The sequence below is a fragment of the Hibiscus syriacus genome, unplaced genomic scaffold, assembly GCF_006381635.1.
Source record: "Hibiscus syriacus cultivar Baekdansim isolate YM2019G1 unplaced genomic scaffold, ASM638163v2 tig00112800_pilon, whole genome shotgun sequence".
NCBI lineage: Eukaryota > Viridiplantae > Streptophyta > Magnoliopsida > Malvales > Malvaceae > Hibiscus > Hibiscus syriacus.
Window position 1 is genome coordinate 223,691 of NW_024063403.1, and position 24,557 is coordinate 248,247.

The 24,557-nt window shown below is 34.9% G+C and overlaps 3 protein-coding genes and 2 pseudogenes across 6 annotated transcripts in view; 2 read left to right on the forward strand and 3 right to left on the reverse strand.

Moving 5' to 3' along the window:
• LOC120183668 overlaps positions 1-7,098 on the reverse strand; it is a 27,416-nt gene extending 20,318 nt beyond the window's left edge. For both annotated transcript variants that reach the window (XM_039188333.1, XM_039188332.1), the window contains exon 1: positions 7,061-7,098. The gene's annotated coding sequence lies outside the window, so the exon portion shown is untranslated. The remainder of the gene's footprint in view (positions 1-7,060) is intronic.
• On the reverse strand, positions 5,468-6,574 carry LOC120183661 (protein BIG GRAIN 1-like B). The gene has a single exon (XM_039188329.1). The coding sequence runs from the start codon at positions 6,561-6,563 to the stop codon at positions 5,478-5,480; it is 1,086 nt and encodes a 361-aa protein (XP_039044260.1). The 5' UTR covers positions 6,564-6,574; the 3' UTR covers positions 5,468-5,477.
• Positions 7,099-8,170: 1,072 nt separating the features above from the next.
• On the reverse strand, positions 8,171-13,215 carry LOC120183659 (protein Brevis radix-like 4). Of its 3 annotated transcripts, none has more exons than XM_039188327.1 (6): positions 12,912-13,215; positions 12,505-12,668; positions 12,052-12,425; positions 9,630-9,765; positions 8,963-9,360; positions 8,171-8,569 (listed from the first exon to the last, which is right to left on the reverse strand). In XM_039188327.1, the coding sequence occupies exons 2-6, from the start codon at positions 12,628-12,630 to the stop codon at positions 8,491-8,493; spliced, it is 1,113 nt and encodes a 370-aa protein (XP_039044258.1). In that variant the 5' UTR covers positions 12,631-12,668; positions 12,912-13,215; the 3' UTR covers positions 8,171-8,490. The 3 variants fall into 3 exon arrangements, with proteins under 3 accessions (XP_039044258.1, XP_039044259.1, XP_039044257.1); XM_039188328.1 differs by lacking the exon at positions 12,912-13,215 and adding an exon at positions 12,839-12,882 and having other exon boundaries at positions 12,505-12,639; XM_039188326.1 differs by lacking the exon at positions 12,912-13,215 and adding an exon at positions 12,838-12,872 and having other exon boundaries at positions 12,505-12,643.
• A 5,019-nt stretch (positions 13,216-18,234) lies between these two features.
• On the forward strand, positions 18,235-21,829 carry LOC120183662 (annotated as a pseudogene).
• A 1,062-nt stretch (positions 21,830-22,891) lies between these two features.
• Positions 22,892-23,508, forward strand: LOC120183666 (annotated as a pseudogene).
• Positions 23,509-24,557: the final 1,049 nt, after the last annotated feature.

Genomic DNA, 24,557 nt, shown 5'->3' on the forward strand with positions numbered 1-24,557 from the left:
CCGATTCAAACATCAGCACCAGTGAATAATAATCAGCAGTTGACTAGATACCTCACAGAAGACCCTCAAGACTTCTACTCTGATGGTTTGTGTCCATATCTTCTCTTGTTGTTTTGTCAATGTGACATTAAAGTCTAACCCTCTGGCACCAATGTTTATTCTCACAGATGAGTGGGATGATCGGCTGTTGCAACAGATGTTGGAGGACCTAGAAGTAGGTTCCACAGGCATCCATGGGATGAACACACCATGCATCGACGACACGTTCGACAGGAATCTATGGGAGCACCCTGGTGAAGCTGAACACGGAAACTCCGAAACAGGTTCCTCTCTGCCTTCGCCAATCAAAGAGCAGGATTAGCAACCTTCTTGTGCATGGTCATTTACTGGATTTCTTCTTAAAATGTAAAATCTGCGTTCTCTATTGTATTTTCAACTTGAAACTTCATTCTTATAGCTAACTGTTGTATGTAGTATGTATTCTGTTCTTGACTGGTACTCTTCATTGATAGGAGCACCTTGGTGAAGCTGAACAAGGCAACTCCGAAACAGGTTCCTCTTTGCCTTCGCCCAGCAGAAAGCAGAGTTAGCAACCTTCTCGTGCATGATCATTGATAGAAAGAGTACCAGACAAGAACAGAATACCTACTACATACAAAGTTAGCTATAAGAGTGAAGTTTTTCAAGTTGAAATTACAATAGAGAATGCAGATTTTACATTTTAAGAAGAAATCCAATAAATGAACAAGACTATTACTACAGTATCCCAAATTAGCATGAGCAAAACAAATTAAAGAATAAAACTGCAGTTTTGTATCTTATTCCAACACTTCTCCCCATAATAGTTGTTCTTATTCACTCGTCTCCTGGATATTATTCACAACTTCCCTTCATATTCACGGAGGAGGACTGCATAACGATTCTCGGCATTTCACAACTCCGATGCCAAAATCAACACTCAACTTTCTTTATCTTGGTGAAAAGACTTCGATATTGATAAAGTACTGAAAAGACTTCGGACTTCAAGGGAAAAAAGATCTGAAAAGCACAAACTACACAGTTCACGTAATACGTTTACCTGATCTTTCATACACTAAAGTGAGAAAGGCTCAATCAGTTGCAAAACCCAATTGTTGGAAATGTGAACAAACAACCAACCATACGATTAATTCAAAATAAATCAAATAAACAAAATAACACAGTCGAGTTGCTTTCATTAGCAGAACAACTATTTCAAAAATCAAATCCTTCATATCAGTAACATTTAGATGACTTAATTATCCAATTGCCAAAACTATCCGACTAAAAGCACTCTATCAGATACAAGCACGTACCGATCAGCACAGAATCGGCAGGAATTTTGGAAATCAATGCTAACTAATTGTTTAAAAACAAAATTGATACCTGCTGGATTTTTTTCTCCTGCCAAAGAGAAAACTCACGTTGGATCGAATACTACGAAAGCAGTCCGAAGACGATTTTACGGAGGCTACGATGATCCAACCTGATATAAAATAGCGTTGGGCACGGCTAGGAGATTGATTCTTCGAGGTTGTTTGTTTGATTGCTCAGCCACGAAGATAACTTCCTTGCGACTTTACGCCGCGAACGGAGAATAGCCGTTATTTTTATGGTAAAGTACACAAATAGTCCCCGACTATTAAAAATACTTTCTTAAGTATACCAAATAATAAAAGCTACAAAAATAGATATTTAATTATAGGACATTATTTTGATGAATCACCTAATTATTAAAAATTATAAAATATTAGTATGGCTATTTATATATAACAAAATCTAATCGTAAGATCTGAAACGATTATCATATTTTAGTTAACAGATTAACGTTCAGCTTAGACTGTCATCAAATTTTTTTATAAAAAATAATAGAGTTTAGAACATATGAATAGTCGGGTGATCATTTTATAACTTTTAAGTTAAGAAACTCAACAAAACAATATCCTATAGTCGAAAGACTCAAGGAATTATAAAATGATATTCAAGAGATAATTTTATAAATCTTAATAGTCGAAAGACTCAACAAAGCAATATCTTATACTCGAGGACCATTTGTGTACATTATTGTTCTAGGCTTCGTTGATTGTTAGTCTAATCATATGGAGTCTGAATTCTGGGCTTTCCCCTGGCATGTTATATGACCCTTGGACTCATTCGAATCGTAAAAAAATAATTATATAATAACTAAATTAAAAAAATTATTCATAATGATATATATATAATATTAATTTAATTATTTCATTTAAATTTACATTTAAAATTAATTCAAATCAAATCTTATGATGGGAAAAATATTAATTCAAGTAACTTATTTAATTTAAAATAATTCGAATCAACTCTTATCATAAGAAAAATATTACTTAAAATAATATTTTATCTAAATTTATATCATTATAAATAATAAATTTAGTGATACATATCATTAAACTTAGAACCATTTAATTTGAAGGTTAATAATAAATTTACATATTTTATTATGATATAAATTTATATTGTTAGTGTGTTTATTTTTTAAAAATATTAATAGTAAATTAATTATTATGATTTAATTTTTAAAAAATCAATTGAATTAGATCTATAAAAATTGAAACAATTTTTATGAAACAAATATAAGTGGAGATTGAAAAAGGTTATATTTTAGGGCTTTTTCAAAAAACAAACATATTTTAGAGGGCTTTTTCTAAATAAACCCGAATTAAAAGCTGTATTTTTTTTTAATTTTTTTACTGGTTTCTGAACCTTAAAATAATCAACAAAAATGAGCACACGTGCACTTGGTGGACATGCTAGCAGGCGGTCAGGTGCGGCTTTATCGTCCTCGGTTCTTTCCTCACTCTCACTCAATTTGTATGTAATTCACGCGCTCCACTGTGGGCTTTGCCAGGCCAGCACTACGGAGCAGAGATCGCGTGCCTCGGACCCGACACAATACAGCAAGAGGGCCCTTTTGAAATTATTGCTAGCATAAACACCACAGTAATTTAATTGAAAACTGAATTTGATCCCCCCTCCCCCCCCGGGGGCCCGCCCAAAAAATTAATTTTAATATATTTTTTATTAAAATAAAAAATATTTAGATAAATATTAGTTTATTAAAATTAAATTTTAACATATATTTTATTAAGTGTTAATTAATAATATTTCCATTATTATCCCAAGTGGGATACGGCATATTCTCCCTAACTCGATCAACTTAACTAAGCACGAATCAATTTATCTCAGTGGTTAAGGGAATCGTTATAATTTTTAATAGTCATAGTACTTAAAAAAAATAACATCATATAGTCAGGGGATTATTTTATAACTTTTACTAGTAAGAAATCTAAATAAAACACTCTATAGTCGAAAGATCATTTTTATACTTTAATTAGTTTTATTTAATCAAATTCAGTCGAATATGATTTTTTTTGTCATCCCTAGATGGAACTTTATATAGCCGAGGAAGTGGTACATAGGGGTGTAAACGAGCCGAGTCGAGCTCGAGTATTGCTGAGCTCGACTCGACTCGAAAACTCGCGAGCTTAAAATTTTCAAGCTCGACTCGAACTCGAAATCCTGAACTGAAGCTCGTGAGCAGCTCGAAAAAGGCTCGAAATGAAAAAAAAATTCTTAAACTTAACTCGATTGAAGCCTCAAACTCAAACTCGAACATGAACTTTAAATACATGAAATCTTACTGTTGCTCACGAGCTTTTCGAGTCGAATATCGAGTAGCTCGTTTCAGCTCGTTAAGAACTCGAGTCGAGCTCGAGCTCGAGTCGAATCCATTCGATCCGAGTATTTATCGAGCCTTGATCGAGTCAATCTCGAATAGCTCTCGATCTGTCTCCTCTCATTTACAGCCCTAGTGGTACATGTAAGTTTTAACTAACTATACTACCACTTATCCTTCGAAAACCAATTGGCCAATGGTCAGGGCATTGCTTGCTCCACATGCATTTGTTACAATACAATCCAAGTAACCTACTATGGTACGTACCACAAACTCGTGTTTGGTTGTTGAGAAACATGCTCCACTCATACTTTATGGCAATATATATATATATATATATATATATTCTCTATTATTGAGTCACTTGATCTTCATTCCAAACCCCATTTTGAACGCAACTTGAGGATGACATGTGCTAATGTCTCAGTAAACTTTTCCACCGTTCTGGGGTTTTTCTCCATTTCCTTTATCTTTCTCTTCTTTTGGTAATGAAGTAATTGATAGAACTGCAACGAAGTCAACTATGGTGTCCCACAAATTACTGCTGCATTTTGATCTCTGGGATTCCACATGAGACCTACTTCATCGGTTCGATTCGTTATCTAACGTTGTTAGTAGATCGAGTGATAAGAAATTCGATGTTCGGATCGAACAAAAACAACCCTACAAGGATTTAACAGTGTTCAAAGGGTCCGTGTTCAACGTGATAGCCATGGGACATGTCCAAGAGAATCTAAGCATTGATGTGATGGTCGTTTAATGCGATACAAAGGTATATAATCAGGAATAGACTAGGGTCGGGTGGAGAGTCGCTCTGTTAAAATTTTAAAATAATCTTACATTTTAGTTTTTTATTAAAAATTTATTTTCGTCTCCTGGAATTTTATAAATTTAAGTTCACCTGTTATAATTTTATAAGTTCAAGTTCATTCTCTAATATAAAATTTTACGTTCATCCCTAACTAAAATAGATGTGAAAGTATATGAAAAAAAATTTAATGTTCGAATATGAACGTATATGAAAAAAATGAAAAACAATGAAGATTTTATTAATTTTTGTGGCTGTTGAGGCCATGTGCTTAAGCCAGTTGAAATGAAAAGCAAAGAGCTTTCACTTTCCCCTTCTCTCGTGGGGAGAAGATTTGTGCTGCCTTTTGCTGTTTCACTTTAGGTTTGTTTTTCGTTTATTTCGGTAGAAAATTCTAGGGTAAAGTACACAAATGGTCCTCCGACTATGTGATAATTTTTTATTGAGTTCTTTAACTATTAAATTACAAAGTGATCTCTCGACTATAGGGAATTACTTTATTGAGTCCCTCGACTATCAAAAGTTACAAAATAATTACTCGACTATTCATTATGTTCTAAACTTGTCCTTTTTCGTTAAATATATGATAGTCATGTAAGATTATGAGATCAGATTTTATAACATCTAAATCAGCGGGTTAACATACAACTCAGATTGTCGTCAAAGTTTTAACAAAAAATGACGAGTTTAGAACATGATTAATAGTCGGATGACCATTTTATAACTTTTAATAGTCGAAAGACTTAATAAAGTATTATCTCATAGTTAAGGGACCATTTGTGTACTTTACCCTTTATAATGTTTAATAGTTGCATGAATCCCTTAATTTAACAACGTCGATGACATTTTTTTGTTTTCAAATAAGTTGATTTTTTTAAATTGAAAACCCCAAAGCCAATAATTACAAATTGAATAAGAAAAACAAAAGAGAAAATGAGCTTAGAACATGAAGCCATTAACAAAGGCTTCATTATTTTTGAACCTAGTAGTTTCATACACCGGTAGTTCCTCTCTATACCTTCCGATTCCGATCAGATGATCCAACTCGAAAAGATCCGAACTCGAACAACTCAGCGCATCATCATCTTCGTCCTCATCGTCATAATGTTCTATAAACCCAGTCAAATTCAGTTTCCCAATACCCCTTCTTTGATAACTCCTTAAACAATCACTTGCTTTGCTGTCAACTGCAGATTCTTTCTTCTTCAACTCCAAGTTTCTTGAAGAAAATTTAAGATTCTTTTGAACAGTTGAAGTGGGGATTAATCTGGGATCTTCTTCGTAGATGCGTTTATGGCCACAAGGTCTGCAATCTTCATCAACAATGACACTAACTGGACAAAATTTGACTGACCTTTTATTGCCATCACTGTACTTATTATTACCTCTCGAACAAGGTGTTTTGCTCAAACAAGACCTGGAAAATGAAGCGCGTGACGAAGCTGTCGATTTCGACTTTCGACGAAAACTCACATCGCCGGAGACCCCATCGGAGCACATCTTCACTTTCTTGGCATTGGCATTGAAAATGGAGTTCAAGAAGTTAGTGATCCGACCACCGGGGGAAATCGGTTGCTTCACTTTCTTCAATTCGCCATAGATTTTCAGTGCTTTGAGTTTGGTCTTTGTGAACCCTCCACCACCTTCTTGCTTGTTGTTCTTGTCCGTTTTGGATCTTCTCGACTCCACTTCGGAGGACGAGAAGATCCCGCCGTTGCTGGAACCCGAGGAGCTCGAAGCCGAGTTGGAATGAACAGCTGAGCCGTAATTGCCCTGCTTTTCAATCCATTTCTCAATCATGATTGCCCGTTTCAGACTTGAAGCCTTCTCCATGGAACCACCGCCCTGTTTCTTAACAGGGTTTGCACCTGTTTTCTCCACGTAACGGCGCAATGTCGGCTCGTTTCCGTTCCCCGAATCGTCGACGGAACGATAAATAGCATCGAAAAGAGTCGAAGAGAAAGAAGGGTTTCTTCTTCTACGAGGAACCGTAGTGTCTATCGTGGAACACTCTCTTCTATGCATATTGTTCTTCTTTTTTGCATACACAAAACGAAAACAGGGGAAACAGAGATCTATACAGGGAAAAAACAGGGGGGATTTGAGATCAAAGAAGGGAAACAACAGAAAAGGGACAGCGAAGGGTTAATTTAAAGCTTTAATGTCTACTTAGGGAGTGTCAAAAGCTGCAAAGAGACGGATCAAGTAGAAATGTGCAAGTAGATCATGTGAAACAAGGACCAAAGAAAGAGAACTCTTCAATACGAACTGGACTGTTTAGTTTGGAACCGATATATAATATTTTTTTTGAATATCGTTATTCGATCAATTGATCGATTAATATAGATCGAGGGGAGAATTGTGTACTTTGTTGTTGATGTAAAGTTGAGAGTGCCGCGCGTGCGGGTGGGAGTGTACGAGGCCAGGCTGTTTGCAGGTTTGATTGTTGGGTAAAACTTTATTTATTGTTTTAGTTTTTACTTAATTTGATGATGTTTTTTTTTGTAAGGACTAAAGGTAACTTCTTTTCTTTGTAGGGGCTAAATTGTCAGCCAACAGCCAATCAGATGTCAATGGGGTGCGTAATGTCTCGTCATTTTTACCTTTCACTTTTCTTCCGGTCATTTGTAATCCTTATCACCCAGTTTTCACCTCCCGAATCGGACAAAAATGAAATGCAAGTGGGATATATATGGGTCGGGTTAGTTTTTTAATTCATTTGATTTAATCCGGAAATTATAAATCTTTCATTCGATCTAAATTTGACTCGAAAAATATATATGTTTCACTTGATCCGAATCTATCCTGATTTTTTAGATAAAATTTAAATCTGATCCCATTTGAAATAATATATTTATTAAAAAAAATATTATTTTTATTCAATAAAGTAGAAATTTAATTAAAAGAAAATAATATATAGATGAATATTATTTTAATTATCTCTAAATATATAAGATAAAATTATAATTTTTTCAAGTCATGTCAAATATTTTTCATCTTAAATTCGCATCTGACATGATCCAAACATAACTTAAAAGAACTCTGACCCGACTCAATCTAAACTCGAATTTTTATAAAAATAAAATTAACCCAATGAAGTCGAGTCAAAATCTATCGGGTTGGAATCCATTTCCATCCCTAAATGGAAACAGTACCTCCTTTAGCTTTGTGCTTCTTTGATGAAAATTCAATCAGAAAGATGTCTAATTTTATTAGTTAACCCTCATTCTCATATGTAATGGGATAAGAAGAGGTAGAATAATAGGCTGCCCCCAACGTCAGGTTGAGAGCAGCTTTCGTAGGAGACTTCCGAATTATGAAATACCCTCCGTGAGACTCGATCTCACGACCCCAAGGTTAAGAACCTTATGCTCTACTAACTGAACTAGATGGTCATTTCAAAGATGTCTGATTTTGGATGACCTAATTATTATTTTAACAGGTCTCCTGTGTCAAATCAAAACCCTTCTTTTTTTTTAAGTTTTTAACGGTAATGAAACAAAAAATAAATAAATAAATTTTAGGTATAAATTCTAAAAGAAATTAAAATTTTAAATATTAAAACGAAATTTAGGTATTAAACGCGTAATTCACTCTAAAAGATCATTGGGTCTCAAAAGAACCTAGATATAACCAAAGAAGAATGAAAAACATTCTTTCATTCATAATTGGATTGCCATTTTTACCATCACCCCAGATACACATTTGATGCTGTTTACCCCCAAACTTTTGATTTTAAAGAAACTTGTACTATAAAACCCCACCATCACATTTCCTATAGCTACTATGAAGCTGGGAAAACAAAATACTTAGCAAAAGGTGACAGAAACACCTGCTTTCGATCTTTGTAGGAGAGATTCCACAAGTATGGCTGAAGAGAATGACAAAGATAAACACCCCCCACGATTTAGAGAAGCGCCGGCAAACCGTTAGTCTCGTCCGTTTCGCTCGATCACAAGTATTGTTTGTGTATCCTGGCTCGGTTCTCTTCCCACCACAGTCTGGCATGCATCTCTCCAAACCTTTCCCGGCTGCATGATTTAGAGTGACGTAAAAAGTTAAGACAATCACATTTCATCAGTGAATAAGTGACTCGGCAATTATGCTGTTAAAAACAGGTTTTACAGCCTCATAATTGTTTCTAAGATGGACTCCACTTTTGCTGGACCCATCAACCTAATAATGAAACCAAATCCTCGGAAAAAATGGCTTTTGGAGGATTTGCAATGATTCAGAAACTTGTAGCTTGTAAGATGGAACTTACAGGGGCTGCAAGGATTAAACTACAACCTGCTATATTTACCAATTTGATATGTTGCAAGTTTCTAAAATGTCGATGTGCCGGTCGAAAAATTCATCCGAGCACATTTTTCTATCAGTTATGATGGTCCTGGTCAATATTGAAGAATGTCAAAGAACCATACCTGAATCTAACTCGCCTAAGCTCCCTTTTGTCCCCTGGCAAGGCTCTGATAGTAATGTAAACCCCTGGTTCATCCATTTCAACCCACTCAGTTTCAAGATCACTGGCATTGCTAATGGATGGCTCTCCAGAGCGGTCGGCCTCTCTTGATGAACTACTCCTCATAGAGGCATCCATGGATGATATATCTGTCTTGGCACCACTAATACTGGAAAGTTTTGGGGTTGAGGTAAGACCAGAGTCACAATAGTGCCGAGACTGCATTGAGTGCTGATCAAGCGAATCTGATGATGAATAAGCCATTCCCATCCCAGTTGGACGATGTAAACTACAAGGTAAACGTTCGTTAGTAAGTGGTGGTGTTACAGGACTTTCTTCTGCTGATTCCATTTTCGAGCTCTGTAAGAAACCAAAACAACGATGTTATTAACATTCAAAGTTCAGCTCTTTTACAACAATAGTGCAGGGCATTAGATAGGTGGAGTTCATTCCCATGTTGCTAGGACTCTTTAATGTTCTTGAAGCAGTCATGCTCGACATTCATGCTCAATACATGGACATGGGGATAACTTCAAGGAAAATCGAACCATATCCAACACTCGCACCAGAGTCCGAGTAACATAGGTTCATTCACACTATGAAAAGCAGGCAACAGCCTATGAACTTGCCTCATCTTCAGCTCTAGGGGGTGTTGGTAGCGGGAATGCCTGGCGGTTAAACCTCTGAACATTGTAAAGTTCCATGACCCTATCATAATTCTCTGCCCACCATCTTTGAGCTTGCCATTTGTTAAACATTTCCCGACTAGTCAAAGAAAATAAACTATGTTTCAGCACTCCTGATGTTCATGAGATTAGCATTGCCATAAATCAAAAACTGGAGGTTCAAGACATACATGTGCTAAAATGGAGCAATACAGTAACATGCATTAGGTAAGCCAAGCACAAAGTTTCGGTTAAAATCATAAAAAAAAACAAAAGATAAAACATAAGGTTAACAACTATACCATGCTACCCTCAAGGGTGGACTGAGAGGAGCGGCCGGGGTTGTTACACCCTTAAAATTTTAAATTCTCATATAATTTAAGTATTTCTTTTATATTTTCTATTAATAATTTATTTTCGCCTCCGTAAAATTTTATAAATTCATCCCTAACTTCATCCCTAACATAAAATGTGTCCGTCCCTAATTACCCTTATTCACATGTCACTAGGGCTATAAATAAGACGAGACAGATCTTAAGCTACTCAAGATCGACTCGGTCAAAACTCGATAAATACTCAACTCGAATGGACTCGACTCGAGTTCTTAACGAGTCGAAACGAACTACTTGATACTCGACTCGAAAAGCTCATGAGCAGCTCGAAATATAATATATTAAGATTTTATTTTTTTTAAATAAATTATTAATAATATTAACATTTATGTGCTGATTTTTTTTAAATGCAATATAAAATTTTCTTGTATTTAAGGTTCAGGTTCGAATTTGAGTTTGAGGCTTTAATCGAGCTAAGTTTTAGATTTTTTCTCTTCTTTTCGAGCCCTTTCGAGCTTTTACGAGCTCTAGTTCATGATTTCGAGTTCGAGTCGACCTTGAAAATTTTAGGCTCACGAATTTGAGCATAAAGTTTTCATTTATTTAAAGTTCAGCTCGAGTATTGCTGAACTCGACTTTGCTCGTTTACAGCTCTACATGTCACTAACTAAATACCAATCACGGACAGTATAAATGCACCTATACCATTCAATGTGAATGGAAAATTTAATAATATTGGGGCCACTAGGTTGCCTCGTATACATTTTGTGACTAAGAATTTCTCCTTATTAGTTAGGATAATAAAATAAGCTACCAACCAGCCTAAGGTAAGGAGAAATATTAAAAAATTCTTAGTGGCATCCATGAATTTGGATGTGTCTAGTCGTCGGAGCTTTATCAAAGCATTAAATCAGACACCATCACCATGAATATGAAAGTGGAAATGGAAAATACAGTCAATTAAGAGACCAATTAGAATCAAATTCCTCTAGAATGGGAAAAAAGTAAAGTTCAAATGAGGCCAAGGGTCATAAACGAGAGGCAACAGCAATGTTCCCTTGATAAAATGACCGATCCCTCCCATCACCATCCATTGAAGACATGGTCTTTTGTGTGCTGGCAAATATTAAGCTTAAAAAAGGGTCAAAGTTTTTGTCTTGCATGTAGTTTTTGTTTAGTGACAAAATGACAAGAAATGGGTCATTAGAGGAGGAACAAGGGAAGAAGATAATAGCACGGATAGTCAGGCGTGAAGGGGAATTTTATTTTTGTTGTTGGTTGGTCGACAAGATGACAAAGGGTGAGTGAAAATAAAGCTTTTTTGCCCACACAATCAATGGTGGGTGGAGGCACAATGAGTCCTGCTTTTGGACTTTTATGGGATACCTTTTAATTAGGCGTGAAGCCTACTGTGACACCCCTTGGGCCCTCACCTACAGAAACTCCGGCTTTTCCTACCTAGGTTGCTAAGGCAGTGTTTGGTTGCAGCGTTTGAAAAAAAACAAACACAGACAGCCAAATCCATAACTATATGAAGTATTAATCTTTAGTGCTGCATGAGTGCATGTAATTTTGATGCATTTTCAAACATATTTTGAGAGTTTACATATGCACAAGTACATAAATTCTATGTTGTCATAACTTATACAGTCAAATCTTCGTATTTTTTTATAAATCTAAGGTAAGTATAAGGTAGTATCTGCTCAAAGATAAATCTCAATTTTTTGTCATTAATCGCTCACTCCTTGCTCACTCATTGTATCTATGGTGTTAGAACCCGGATATTTATATTTAATGTATTGATAATATATATCAATGACCTTATATTTAAAGACTGTTTTATAATATTTTAAAGATTACTTACCAAATGGATCATTCTTATATGGTTCATTGACCTCTAGCTGACTTTACCCAGTTTTTTATGGGGGAATTAAATCAAGCAAATTGATTAAAATTTCTAAAATAACCGCAACCGCAAGATGAAAAATCTAATGCACGGAAAACAAATCAGAACCATCGAAATAGAAAACCGGGAAAATAAGGGCGCGGCGCACCTGAACCGTATCCTCTTGAGATCGTTGCCGCCGCCAGGAAGTGAAACAAAGGTGATAAGTACGCCGGGCTCCACCTGAGCCACCCACTCTCTAGGCTCGTTTTCTTCGGCGAACACGACCGTGTAGACTCGGCTCCCACTCAACGATTTCGGAGTCGCTTCTCCGCTCGAACTCGACATCCCTTTCAACCTCGCTTCCATTTCCTTCCCCCACGTCCTCGGTGTCGCCGAGCTCGAACTCCCCGTCCTACGATACGACCATCCGATCCTTTCCGAGTCCGCGTCGAACTCGCCCGAGTTCCTCAACCGACTCTGCGCCTTGGAGGGGTTACAGTGCCGGTACGCCCCCGACGCCTTCAGCGCCATGTCCCTCAACTAAAAAAAAACACCCAAAATGAAAATCGTTAGAGCCAAACAAATACCAAAGAACTCGAAAAATTGAGAATTCAATCACCTGAGAAGTGAGGGATTTGATGGCTTGATTGTGCTTAGTGCTGGCAGTGGTGGAAGAGTCCATTTCCTCTCGTCGACTCACTGAGTCATCACCGGGTTGCTTCGAACGAGCTATGCACGTCAACATTGTTGATTTTATAAATTCTTAGAAAACCAAGAAGTCTTCTGTTAAAAAAAACCAAAACGAAAACAGATTACATTCAAGACTACCTTTTATGATTTGCCAGATTTTAAGAACTAAACAATGAAAAACTAATAAATTCATCAGCAGCTTTTCTTAAAAAAAAAACAGAGTAAAACTAGTCGGAGACATTAATGATCAACAACAAATAAACAGAGAAACAAAAATTTAATGCACCCAGAAATCAGAGGATCATTGGTTGTTACTTGGTAAGGCAGAGAACTAACAATTTTGGGTTATATTTCTTAGTACTATTTCTTTCTATTTTCCACCTCTGCAGATTCAGGGAGCTCGACACTCGAGACTCAGCAATGACTCAGCGAGCTCTTTAATGCCACGTTTTCAAGTTAAAACGATCAGAGAATCTCTGAACTAACCCATAATTAAAAACAAACTAAAACAACAAAAAGGGGTTTTAATAGAAAAAGATCGAAGAGATAAGAGAAATAATTTAGCTCCTCAAAATCTCATCGAATGAGATAGGAGAAGAAGGTGCTTTATTGCAGTTTGTTGCTGTGTATTGTAATGGAAGAAGAGTGGAGTTGGCAGTGGGGACTTGGGGCGAGCTCAGCTAATGTTTTCAATTATAGTATCGAAAGGCCCACTGGAGAAATTAGATGGGCTGATTTGTTTTATTGTAACAAAATGATCGCTTGACCTATTTCCTTCTGTTTTGAAAACCTGATCGGACCGGTCGGTTCAACCGGTTCAATCGGGAATCGTTACTTAGTCCGGTTTAATTTAAACTGGTTGAACCGCTATTAGTGAACCGATCAGAACCGTTTAACCGTTCGAATCGGATCGACTGAAAACCGGGAAAAACCGAAAAAAACAGGGATTTTTGTTTTTTTTTTTAAAAAAAATTAAACCAAACAACGTCGTCTGTTAAACGAGCCAAATCGAACTCGAGTATTGCTGAGCTCGACTCTAACTTGAAAACTTTAAAAGTAAGCTCAACTCAACTCAAACTCACAAGCTAAAAATTATCAAGTTCAACTCAAACTCGAAATATAATATTGAAACTTGAACTCAAAAAAGCTTGAACTCAAAAAAAAATTAGAAGCTCAATTGAAGCCTAAAATTCGAGCTTGATTGAAGTGAAAAAATAGTTATATAATTATAGTTATATAATTTTGTTATGATTTTTTTAACCCCAAATTTATTTTTTAATTATAGTTATATAATTATATTTATTATTTAATATGTTTTACCTTAAATATTATGTTGTAGTTAATTTGAATCATTTTGTTTCACTTGATTTTATGGTTTTTAACTTATATATGTTATGACTTGCTTTGAATATGACTTGTGATATAAAAAATTATTTTTTATTAAATATTTTTGGTATTTTTATTTAAATTTTTATAACGTCGTTCGGTTCTTCCGACCGATCGGATCGATTCGACCGATTGAACCAGTGAACCGATAACATAACCGGTTCGCTAACCGATATGATTCTGAAAACCATGCTATTTCCCATTAAATTAATGACATAACATTATTAATAAATATGTTAATATTTTATTTTACCTTTAAATTGTTAAAATATTAAATAGATCTTTGAACAATAAATTTATATGTGGTTGAAGACTGTTGTTGACTTTTAGGTTTTGTTTGAGTATGGTTGAAATTAGGAGTGTGCAAAATGATCTAATCCGATATGTTGATCTGATAATTTGATCTAAAAATTTAGATATCTGATCTATTTTTTGATTTTCGAATAATTCAGATCGGACATCATAAATTTCAAGAATGTAAAATTAAAAGATTAATGAAAAAATACAAAAAGAATTTCAACTATATTAAATTTTTAAAATCTTCAAAGGCACCTTCTAATAGGGTTGGGTCAGGTCGAATTTTGATCTACCCGACTAGATTCAAAAATTATAAATCATTCACTTGATCTGAAAAATATACATCTTCCACCTGACCTGAACCTGACTCGATTTTTTTAGATAAAATTTGAATTTGAATTTGATCTGACCTGACCATAAATAATATATTTATTGAAAATATTATTTTTATTCAATAAAAATAGGGATTTAATTGAAAGAAAATAATATACAGAGGGGTATTATTGTAATTATCCTTAAATATATAGAGTAAAATTACAATGTTTTTTTGAGGTTGAGTCGTGTATTTTTCACCTAAACCCGATCCACCCCGAATGTAACCTTAAAACACTCAATCTGACTTGAACCCAAAATATAAAAAAATTGACCCAATCAAATTGGGTTAAATCTGTCGGATTAAAGTCTCATGCCAAAAATATATAAAAAAAATCGATCTAATCAAATCGAATCAAAACCTGTCGAATTTTCTGCCCATCCTTACCCTCAAATACCCCTCTCTCTAACACGACAGCCCAACCTTCATAAAAATATTATCACTAATTTTTTTTAATGTCATCATGGTCGACTATTACATTTACAATGTGTCATAATCCAACTATTTCCACCAACTGCAACTCCGAGAGGTTGAGATTTGCATCAAACACCTGTTTTTAAAATGAGTAAATTATAATTGTAGTACCTAAACTATTATTTTTGATCCATTTTAGTATTTAAGCTTTCAATTTTTCAAAATCATACTTAATATTTAGTTTTTGTTTCATTTTAGTACCCACCGTTAAAAACTTTAGTTTTTTTGTTTTATTTTAACACACTTGTTCAAAAATTAACGTTAAGTTTTGAAAAAGTTAAAAGTTTAGGTACTATAACGGACAGAAAATTACAGTATAGATACTAAATGCATTACGTTTTTAATGACATGTACTAAAATAAAATGAATACTAAACGTTAGGTATGATTTTGAAAAAAATAAAAGTTTAAATACTAAAACGGATCAAAACTGATAGTTTATATACTAAATATATAATTGACCCTTTTAAAAATGTTACTACTTTTTACTACTTAGAATAAAACATGAAAGGGATATCATATGTCATTAAATTTAAAATATTTTTATCTTTTAAAAATAAACAAGTCCTTAAAGTTTAAAAAATATCAATTTGGCTCTAGAAATTTAAAACAAAAATAATTTAACCTATTTGCTACGTCACCAGCTACCATAAATTACCACGTCAGTACCATGAAGTGTCACGTCAGCATCGTAACGACCAACGTAAAAACTATTGATTAAATGATTATATTGACTTTCTTTTTTAAGTTTAATAATCACATTTAATAAAAAAAAGATTTTGAAGGTCACGTTTTAAATACAGTAACCTCAGGTATCTTTTTGACATTTGAATACATTAAAAAATTTCATGGATATCAATGGTTGTAATACTCTTGAAAAGATGTCGAATTGGAGGATTAATTTCTTAAATTAGATTTTAAAATATGATTTGTTAAAAAAAATTAGGGTCGAATCCAATTAAATTGAGATGATATCTAATACCACTTATCTTGATATATTTATTAAAATATATTTTTTATTATTTTTATATAAAATACTTATTTAAATATTTTTTTAGTTTTTTTAAAATATTTTTTAGATTTTTACCCATAAATAATATCCACTAAAATTATCTTTTTTTTTTAAAACCGTCTCATTCAAAATGTTATATTAAAAACGTCAACAAATAACAACAATTAGATTTACTATTTTATTCTTATACGTCTCACTTTTTTATACTTATTAAAATGAATATGTCAAATCTATCAATCAACTTTTAAGGATAATTTTATCATATTTTGATCAAATATATCTCCTAAAATTATGTGCATAGTTAATATAAGATACAAATTATGAGACAACGAGAGTACTTATTTTTAAAAATAGATAAAATTATATTAAATCTTAAATAAAATCGAGATTATATAATATTTTTTACTAGTATATGCAGGGCTGTAAACGAGTCTAGTCAAATTCGAGTATTGTTAAGCTCGACTCGAATGGAAAATTTTGAAATGAAGCTCGATTCGACTCGAAACTCACTAACCTAAAAATTTTCAAGCTCGACTCGAACTCGAAATCATGATATGAAGCTCAAAATGAGAAATGATTGAAGCCTCAGACTCGAACTTGAACCTTAAATACATGAAAACCTTATACTACATTTTTTAAAAAAATTAACGCATAAATGTTAATATTATTAATAATTTATTTAAAAAAAATAAAATCTTAATATATTATATTTTTGAGTTGCTCATAAGTTTTTCGAGTAAAGTATTAAGTGGTTTGGTCGAATCGTTAATAATTAGAGTTGAGCTTGAGCTCTAATTAAATTTATTTGAATCGAATATTTATCAAACTTTAATTGAATCAATTTCGAATACCTCATGATTTATATCATCCTATTTACAGCCCTAAGTATATGGATTGGGTGTAACAAAAAAAATCCTGTCCTTTGTCGTCTCTGCCCAGAATAGACATAACTATATACAGCGAAGGGGCGGCTGTAGCAAAATAAAACCATAAATGAACTCAAAGGGTGGAGTGTGGTCCCCTCAAAGACAAAAAAGACTAAGGTATAGTTATGAATTTCATCCCTATATTTTTGACAAAACTCAACTTAATATTTCTACTTTTTATTTGAATTTGATCCTTATACTTTATAAAATTGAAAAATTAATCCTATTATTGGTGAACATGTTAATTTAAACAAATGGTTTTTGTTCATTTACTAGTTATAAATTATAGATTTTTCCCCACTTTTCTATGTATAAATTGATGAACTATTAATTTTTAGATTAATAATTCAATGATAAATTTTAACAATAAGGTAAAGTGTACAAATGGTCCCTCAACTATAGGATATTATTTTGTTTAGTTTTCGATTATTAAAAGCTACAAAGTAGTCTATTGACTACAAGACACTACTTTATTGGGTCCTCTGACTATTAAAAGTTACAAAATGGTAATTCAACTATTCATATGTTTCAAACTCGTCATATTTCGTTAGAAAATTAATGGTCGTACGAGTTTAACGTTAACTTACTAACTGAGATATAATAAAATCTGATCTCATAATCTTAAACGACTATACAATCCAAACAATACTATAAATTTTTTAACTAAAAAGGACAATTGGAATATATGAATAGTTAGATGATCATTTTGTAACTTTTAATAGTTGAGGGACTCAACAAAATAATACCCTATAGTTAAGGTGTCATTTATAACTTTTAATAGTCAGAAGACTTAACAAAGTAACACTCTATAGTCTGGAGATCATTTATATACTTTACCCTTAACAAGGTTATAGATTGGACTAATTTCTTAGTTATAATAAAATAAGAGAATAAAATTTTAACAAATTAAAGTAAAGGGTTAATTTTTCAATTTTCATGAAGTAGAAATATGAAACTCAGAGTTAGACCCAAAAAAAATATATCAAAAGAAACGCATATACGTTACCGAGGGTCGAGAAACAAAGGCGTTGGTCAAAGCTGGATTTTAATGGCGGTAGTGGATGGAATAATGGTGATGATAATTTACTAATATTATTTGTTTTTCTTTTCAATTTTCATTTACTTCTTTTGTCTTTACTGGAAAATCTATGAAGAAAAAGAGCATGCCAATGGCATCCATTTGAAGAGAGAGAGAGAGAGAGAGAGAGAGAGAGAGAGAGAGAGTAGTTGGAGAGTTTCAAGGGAGGGGACATGCCCAAGTTCCTCCCAACAACTCAAACATTTATTTGCTTTTGCTTCTTCTTCAAGCTTCATCAGATCCCATAGGCCTTTATTTCTTTTACTATCTCTTCTATCTTATCCCATTTCAAATGCATGTTTGATCATGATGATGAAGTTGGTGGTGTTCTTGTAGAAGTTGGTAAAGTTGATGCCTTTTTCCCCCTCGGTATAGTAATTGGCTACTGTTGTTTTTGGCTTTGGGTGCATTAGTTTTCTTGTTTTTTTGCACAAATGTTTCTTTAGTTGTTGTAGGTATGGCTCATATTCATAATCATGAGCCTTTAAGCATTATCTTCTCCGTATAGATTAGGGTTCTAGACACGAACTTGGATCTACTTCAGCTAAAATTCCATGATTCTTAAATTCTGGGATTTTTTTTCCTGATATATAAGTTTACCCTTTATATTGTTGATTGTTATTTTCACCTCCTGTGTTCTTAAATCTGTTACGGTTCTTGTATTAACTTCCGTTGCATGTCACTAGGAAGCTTTACTCTTCTTCAAGTTTCAAAGTTCAAATCCCACATGTTTCTCAGCTAGGGTTTTCCTTTAATTCGTTGGAATTTGTAATAACTTGCTATTTTATTCATGGAAAACCCAACATATCTGAACCTTGTCTGGTTCCTTGCTGAACTTGTAGTCTAGGCTTTGTAAACTTCTTAGTGGCCAAACTGTTTGCATATTATCTGGGTTTTTTTTCCAGATCTTTCTTGTTGCATGCAGAGCAAAAATGTTTGCTTTTTACAGGGTTGACTTTTATGTATGTCTTAACTGGACAAACTGATTCATTTGCTTGTCTAAAGTTGACTTGTAAAGGTGACGGTGATGGTGTCTTTTATGTATTTCGATTGCTCGGTAGCTCTAGTACATGGTTTTGAATCTGGGTTTTAGACTATCATTCTTCATTGAATTTGTAGAAGGTGTTATTGCAAATACATTCTTTTCTTGTCAATGCTACTTTTGATCACATTCATAAATGCTTTACTTTTGTATCCCTTGTGAATTTTATGTGTCCGATGATTGGTGCTGAGTGAGTTCTTGATGATTGAAATAAGCGTCTAAACTATTACATGTCGATTACTAATTGTATCAGTTATTCATGATTTCAAAGTGCATTTACCTTCAATTTAACCTCCGAAGACGGGCTGGTGCATTTGGTTGCCTTATCGCTATAAAAATGGTTTTGGATAATATGACTCGCAAAGGATCATTCCCATTCTCCATCTTTTGTGTTGCTGTTTTTCGGGTCTGAGTTTTCATTCAGTGTTAATAAATTGGCAAATATTATATTCTGAATCTAACTTGTGATTTCGGTTCATGCGCTGAGCTTGTGTTTTTAGTGTTCCATCAACTTAATTTCTTCGGCAATTGCTTGTTTGGTTCGGCTCATGACTTAGACGTCCACTGCTCATTATATATATATTTTTTAACTCTCGTAGTGGTCGATAGTGGAGTGCGACAAAGAGGGTCTGTTTGTTGATAAGGATTGTCTTGGTTAGTTATATGGCTGTTCGGGTTCAAAACTTGTCGAAGAAAAACTTCAATGAACGGTCCGTTCATTCAGGATCCCATGTATCTGTTGGTTTCCAACAATGGTGGAACTCAAATGAAAGGGAAATTGCACTGTTTTTACCCCACAACACGAGTCCGGAAGAGGAAACTCCCTCCAAACTTTATAAACCAATGAATCGTGATCTTTATGTACCAGACCAGGAATCGGCCTCATCTGAAGTGATTGGTCATGCTCAGCCTGAAATGAGTGTCGAAGGAGTGACCGGTTCTCCGTTTTGTTCATCCGAATCTGGTATTGATGCTTCTGGAAGTGTTATTCATCAAGAATTTTCTATTTTCTATTATTTACTTCTCTCAGTTCACTAATTGAACTGAACTATCAGTGAGGAGCCTTAGAAGATGCAGACTTTTGGTAGAACTTGTTTATCTATCGGCAATGTACTAGTTCTTATTGTCGATTTGTGCAAGTTTCGTGAATAGTAGTCTTGTTGTTGGTGTTTAGCATTCTTTGATTCATGCTGTCGATGCATTAATGTGTTTTGCCTTGGTTTCCGAATATGCCGAAAAGGATCCGCTAGATAGTTTATCGAAGAGCGAACCTTGTTGTATGCTTGCCTGATATCATAATTGTTTCGTCATGCATCAGTTCAGGCTCAAAGTTGTGGGAAGGACATCGAGTGTCAAACGAAGCCCGTATTCTTGATTAACAATCAAAACAACATGTTCTGCCCTTCCTATCCAAGCTATAACCATTCAACGGTATCGTAAGCATGTTTAACATTCATTAACTCACTATCAAGTTCATTTTCTTGGCTCTGCTTTAAATTAATAATCCTCATCCTATTTCAGGCTCCTGCTCAATATCCTTATGTGGATGCGTACTTTGGTGGCCTATTTACTCCGTATGGGCAACCGGTTATTGTAAGATCTTCCGAGCTATTGTGCCTTGTTGCATTAGTTGCTAGTGTGATTATTTTCGCTTCTACGATTCTATGGCATCTTAATTGCTTTATAGGATGTTTTTGCGGTATGCTGCTTATCGACAAAACGTTTCGTAACAGTCGGTCAGTTAGCTTAGAAAAGCTCAAAGTCTTTTCTTCAACCACCTTCCCTGCTCCTCTAGTATTGGTCTAAGGTTCCACCCTGTTTAGCATAGAATCCTTCGTGTTACCCTTTTTACTTGCAATGCAACTTGTTTTAAACTTGACCGGATTCAGGCGCAGATGGGAGGAGGAAGTGCACGAGCACGAATTCCGCTTCCATTTGATCTTGCTGAAGATGGCCCCGTTTATGTCAATGCGAAACAATATAATGGGATTCTTAGAAGGAGGCGGCATCGTGCTAAGCTTGAAGCACAAAACAAACTTGTCAAATCTCGAAAGGTATGTTACATAGAATTCGTTTCGGAATTCGATTAACTTATAACGTTTAGTGGCATGGGGGATATGTTTTGGAAACTAATGACCAAAGGATATAAATGCAGCTTTAGCAATGGTGTTATACATGAACTTGTACCAGTAATGGCAACATTTTTTGAGGCCGTCAATTGCTTTGGTTTGAAATTAATGCAGCCATATCTTCATGAATCCCGACATCGTCACGCACTGAATAGGGTTAGGGGATCCGGTGGACGCTTTCTTAGCAAAAAGAAGCTCATACAGCCTCCCGATCCAACTTTCAACCCGAGTTCCCGTTCCATTTCTGATGCCACCTGCTTAGACCGAATTAACGGCGGATCAGAATTCGAGCTATTCACGTGTAGCAGACTGCAGCGGTTCAATTACAAGCTGCTCGGACATCTCGAGCATCTCCAACAACAACGGCAGCTCCCAGCGGCCGAAACACGGATTCACAGGCATCTCTCCCAGCGCAAACGGCGTGTGCAATGGAATCCGACACTATGCTTCGGTCGTCCTGTGAGAAACCTGGGCGACGAAGCTGGCAACTCATCCTTGGCTTTTATATCATCTATTATCACCTACATTTCAACCATCTTTCATGCATGTTGTGCAACTGTAAAGTGTCTTAAAAACATCTGTTCTAAGAGTCTGCCTACTTGGTTCTTATTTGTTATGAATGATGCCTATGCCTATTATGTGTGAATTAAAATAGAATTTTAACATTTATCTATAATATTATCTTAATAAATATTAGGTTGTGTCATTGTTTTGCATAATATTTATTGATCATTGATTTATCTATAATAATATTTAGGTAAAATATGTATTTAGTACTTAAACTATTAGATTTGGTCCATTTTAATACTTAAACTATTGGTTCATTTTAATACCTAAACCATATGTATCTCGATATTAGTTTCATCGGGCAATTCATAAACAATGGGCGAAAACGAATAATGATTGAGTTAGAGTAACGGTGAGAGAAAAGCTATAGGTTTTGGCATATAATTAGAAAGAAAATTGCATGTCAACATGACATCAAATAGTTAAAACAAGAGAGTGATGAAGATGAAAGTGCATTGAAAGATTAATGGCTCGTAAGAAACCAAGTGTTCCTGCCAACTGTTTATATATATAGTTCAGGGTTTCATATTTCCCCTGTGTCGTTCATTCACCATTGTTATTCACCATGCATTTTGAGCATTAGTTGACAAACTTGAGTGAACTTGATTCTTGGTGCAAATCGTTGGAGCAGTAGCTAAAGCCATCGGTGCAGATAGAGAAGCTATCCGAATTTCACCCGGAATCGATCACCTCGACGCCATGGACTCTTAACAGCTCGAACTAGGCTTGGTAGTGATCGAGAGACTTTCGAGTTGAGAATTCTGTCAAGCAATTGAATGAGCCAATCCAATCCAACTTAATCACGGCATTGAAATGCAAATCCAGAATCCAGCAAATACTTACAGCTAAGAAGACCCCACCCTCCCCTTAAGATTACTTAAGATTGGTTTGTGTTTAACGTAACCGATTAGTGGACTCAACTCCATATAATTTTGTATATGATGTAAGAGAAGACCCCACAAAAAAAAAGACCCCACCCCACCCTCCCCTTTATCCTCATCAACTTTCTCCTCATCAGCAGGATCAAGGTATGATACACTCAGAATCACTTACTATAGTTTACTTGAGAATTTAACTCAAATCACTCATCGATGATGATCGATATTGGCAGATACGAGTATCGGTGGGCCGATGGGGTTACTATAAAGAAGCCTATAGAGGTATCTGCTCCTAAATATGTTATCTCATGGACTGGATTGAAGCTCAGTTGGATGATGAAGCTATTTTCCCACAAAATCTGGGTTAGTAACTTAGTATAGTACACTCATGATATGAACTTAAAAATGGAAGCTATTGCCATTGCTGATGAGAAGTGTTATTGAATACAGGGGCACCATTTCCACCGAATTTTCAAGAAGTAGTGAAGACGATATTGAAGAGATTGTTCAGAGTATATGCACACATTTACCACTCACACTTTCAGGAGATTGTGAGCTTGAAAGAGTAAGCTCATTTGAATACTTGCTTTAAGCATTTTGTTCTGTTTACTTGGGTAAGTTTTTCTCTTTTTATGGTAATGACTAATGATTATGAGAGGCCTCTATATCTGAAACATTGTCATTTTATGCAGGAATTTCGGTTGATTGACAAAGGAGAACTTGCACCTCTGTCTGATCTTGTGGACTCTATTTTGCAGTTGTAGACCAATGAGCCTTCTATTTGCTTCTCTGGTGTTCCTTTTTCTTTGTTGTTGCAGAAAAGATTACTTAAAAGCATCTGTTGCCTCCCTTGTCTTCAATTAGTGTTGTTTCACTGATCGGAAATAAAGATGAGGTTGTCATTCGAGTAGGCTGATGTCTATGTTAGGAGGAGACGAGCGACACGGAGCTTGAACGAACAACTTTGTGTCATCGACATTCAGAAGCTTAGAACAAGCAAAAACATAGGAAATCTATTGCAAGTCATTAACATTTTCTTATGCTTATGGGTTGATTATCTAATTATAAATCAGAGTCGATAGATGAAATAATCGGTATGGTTTAAACAACCTCGTGACATATTTAGCTTTTAACCACCAGCACGCCCAATATTAATGATGAAATCACTAGTCCAAGAACCAGACTGAGTCAGCCAAATCACACTCGAGTCAGCAAATTGTTTTTTCACTATATATATATATATAAGGATTTCATGACTCTATGTGATTTTCCAAGAAAGAAAAATTACTGCAATACATATTTCTCCTATATCAGTGGTGTGAATCAATCTCTAAGTAACTAGAGGGAAGTAATGCTCAAGATCAAGAACAAGACAACACCACAGCAGTGGACGCCGTCTTTAGGGATTTCCAAGGCCGCCATGAAGCTTTGGTCAAAGTCTTAAACCACCGCTCTCTCTTCTTTCTTTAGGCTTTTCCTTTTCTTTAAAACCTATTAATAATCTCTTTCGCATTCTAATTCCCATTCTTTCCTTTTTCTTGGAGCAGACTCTGAAGAATTCTATAAGCAATGCGATCCTGGTAAGATCTTCTTCTCTTCCTTGCCGCTTGAATGATTCCTGGACGTCAAGACTGTTTCTTTGAGTTGTGGTATAATTATTTTCCGAGTTTGTGTTTCTTGTCCAGTGAAGGGCGTCGATCTTTGCTTGTTTGGACTTGAAGATGGACGATGGGAAGTTAAACTTGCTCCCCATAAACCTCCAGTGATACCAAACCCTACATGGGGTTTCTACATTCGCAGAGATTTGTTGGATAAATATCC

What these genes read in the sequence shown, in the direction of transcription:
- LOC120183661 (XM_039188329.1), bottom strand. Translation starts at nt 6,563, where the DNA reads ATGCATAGAAGAGAGTGTTCCACGATAGACACTACGGTTCCTCGTAGA.
- LOC120183659 (XM_039188327.1), bottom strand. Translation starts at nt 12,630, where the DNA reads ATGTTGACGTGCATAGCTCGTTCGAAGCAACCCGGTGATGACTCAGTG. An exon ending in CTCAAGAGGATACGGTTCAG is followed by an intron (nt 9,766 to 12,051) that starts GTGCGCCGCGCC and finishes TTCTTTGACTAG; the next exon opens with TCGGGAAATGTTTAACAAAT. An exon ending in CCCCTAGAGCTGAAGATGAG is followed by an intron (nt 9,361 to 9,629) that starts GCAAGTTCATAG and finishes GGTTTCTTACAG; the next exon opens with AGCTCGAAAATGGAATCAGC.